Source organism: Helianthus annuus, chromosome 14 (genome assembly GCF_002127325.2).
Source record: "Helianthus annuus cultivar XRQ/B chromosome 14, HanXRQr2.0-SUNRISE, whole genome shotgun sequence".
In the NCBI taxonomy this organism is placed as follows: Eukaryota; Viridiplantae; Streptophyta; class Magnoliopsida; order Asterales; family Asteraceae; genus Helianthus; species Helianthus annuus.
In genome coordinates, this window is record NC_035446.2 from 87,350,149 (window position 1) to 87,351,605 (window position 1,457).

At 40.2% G+C, this 1,457-nt stretch overlaps 1 protein-coding gene across 1 annotated transcript; it reads left to right on the plus strand.

The window, feature by feature from the left end:
* On the plus strand, positions 1-1,133 carry LOC110905558 (cyclin-dependent kinase F-4). The gene has a single exon (XM_022151214.1). The coding sequence runs from the start codon at positions 1-3 to the stop codon at positions 1,066-1,068; it is 1,068 nt and encodes a 355-aa protein (XP_022006906.1). The 3' UTR covers positions 1,069-1,133.
* Positions 1,134-1,457: the final 324 nt, after the last annotated feature.

Below are 1,457 nucleotides of genomic sequence, written 5' to 3' on the forward strand. Positions count from 1 at the left end.
ATGGAGAAATATGAAAGAATCATGGAAATTGGACGTGGGGCTTATGGAGTTGTGTGGAAAGCCATGAATAAGCAAACTGGTGAACTTGTTGCGATCAAGAAACTCATCCAAGAATATCACACAGCGGAAGAGTGCATGAACCTGAGGGAAGTCAAATCACTCATCAAGATGGCCAATCATCCGAATATCGTAAAACTCAAGGAGATCATACGAGAAAACAACACATTGTTCTTGATATTCGAATGCATGGAATGCGATCTCTACAAGTTTACGGTTGCAAGAATGAAACCTTTCTCGGAAACCGAAATCAGAAACTTATGTTTCCAAATCTTTCAAGGTCTTGCACACATGCACCACAAAGGATACTTTCACCGTGATCTCAAACCGGAGAACCTTCTTGTATCCAAGAATCTGGTAAAGATCAGTGATCTTGGTATGGCCCGCGAGATGAATGGTAAACCGCCATATACGCATAATGTTACAACATTGTGGTATCGTGCCCCGGAGGTGTTTCTACGTTCGCCATATTACAATTCTTCGGTTGATATGTGGGCAGCTGGTGCAATCATGGCTGAGTTATTTACCAACCAACCATTGTTTCAAGGTTCTTCTGAATCAGATGTAATGTATAAAATCTGCCGAGTGTTAGGCACCCCAACTGAAAGTGCGTGGTTCTCCGGACTTGATCTTGCTAGAAACATATGTTATCAGTTTCCTGATTTCCCTGGTGTGCGGTTCTCTGAAATATTGACGACTGCAAGCTCTGATGCGGTTAATCTTATTGCTTCTCTTCTTTCATGGTGTCCTTGTGAAAGGCCCACAGCCATGCAAGCGCTTCAGCATCCTTTCTTTCATGGGTGTTATCGCGTGCCTCCAACCGTCCGCCTTGAAGACACATGTTGTAACATTCTTAATTCTGTACCACTCGTGTTCAGAATTGCTAGGCAACGAGAGCTGTTGAAGGAGACAAGAAGCTTAAGAAGTTGTGCGAGTGGGTCACAAAGGGTGGATGCAAGTGAAGATCCGATTCGCAAGCTCCTGTTAAATCCATTTGTGTTTTTGAAGTAAAAGATGTTTTGGATATAATAGAATCCAAATACCCTGAATGTATATGAAACTGAGGTTAACTTTGTGTAGGGTTTTAGTTTGTATTGGATTTGTTCTGGTTAATCAATATTGAATGACGTTTTGAATGCTTAGTACATGTGTTTTTTTTGTTAGAAAATTGATGACACTTAAATGTAAAACATACGGAATTGTACACAAAATTTGTGAGGTTACTTGTCAAGATATATAAAACATACGGAACTGAACACAATTCTTCTTGTTTTCAACTACAATAAACATGCACATAAGAGCATGCATGCTATAAAAAGTAGCTGTTAACTTCTTTTTTAGCGGTGGAGTGGTTGGAAAACACTTGGTTTTCTTTGTGATTCAGGTTCGACTTCCACTCT

Excerpts from the sequence above, each read along its gene's own strand:
- LOC110905558 (XM_022151214.1), top strand. The coding sequence starts at position 1 with ATGGAGAAATATGAAAGAATCATGGAAATTGGACGTGGGGCTTATGGA.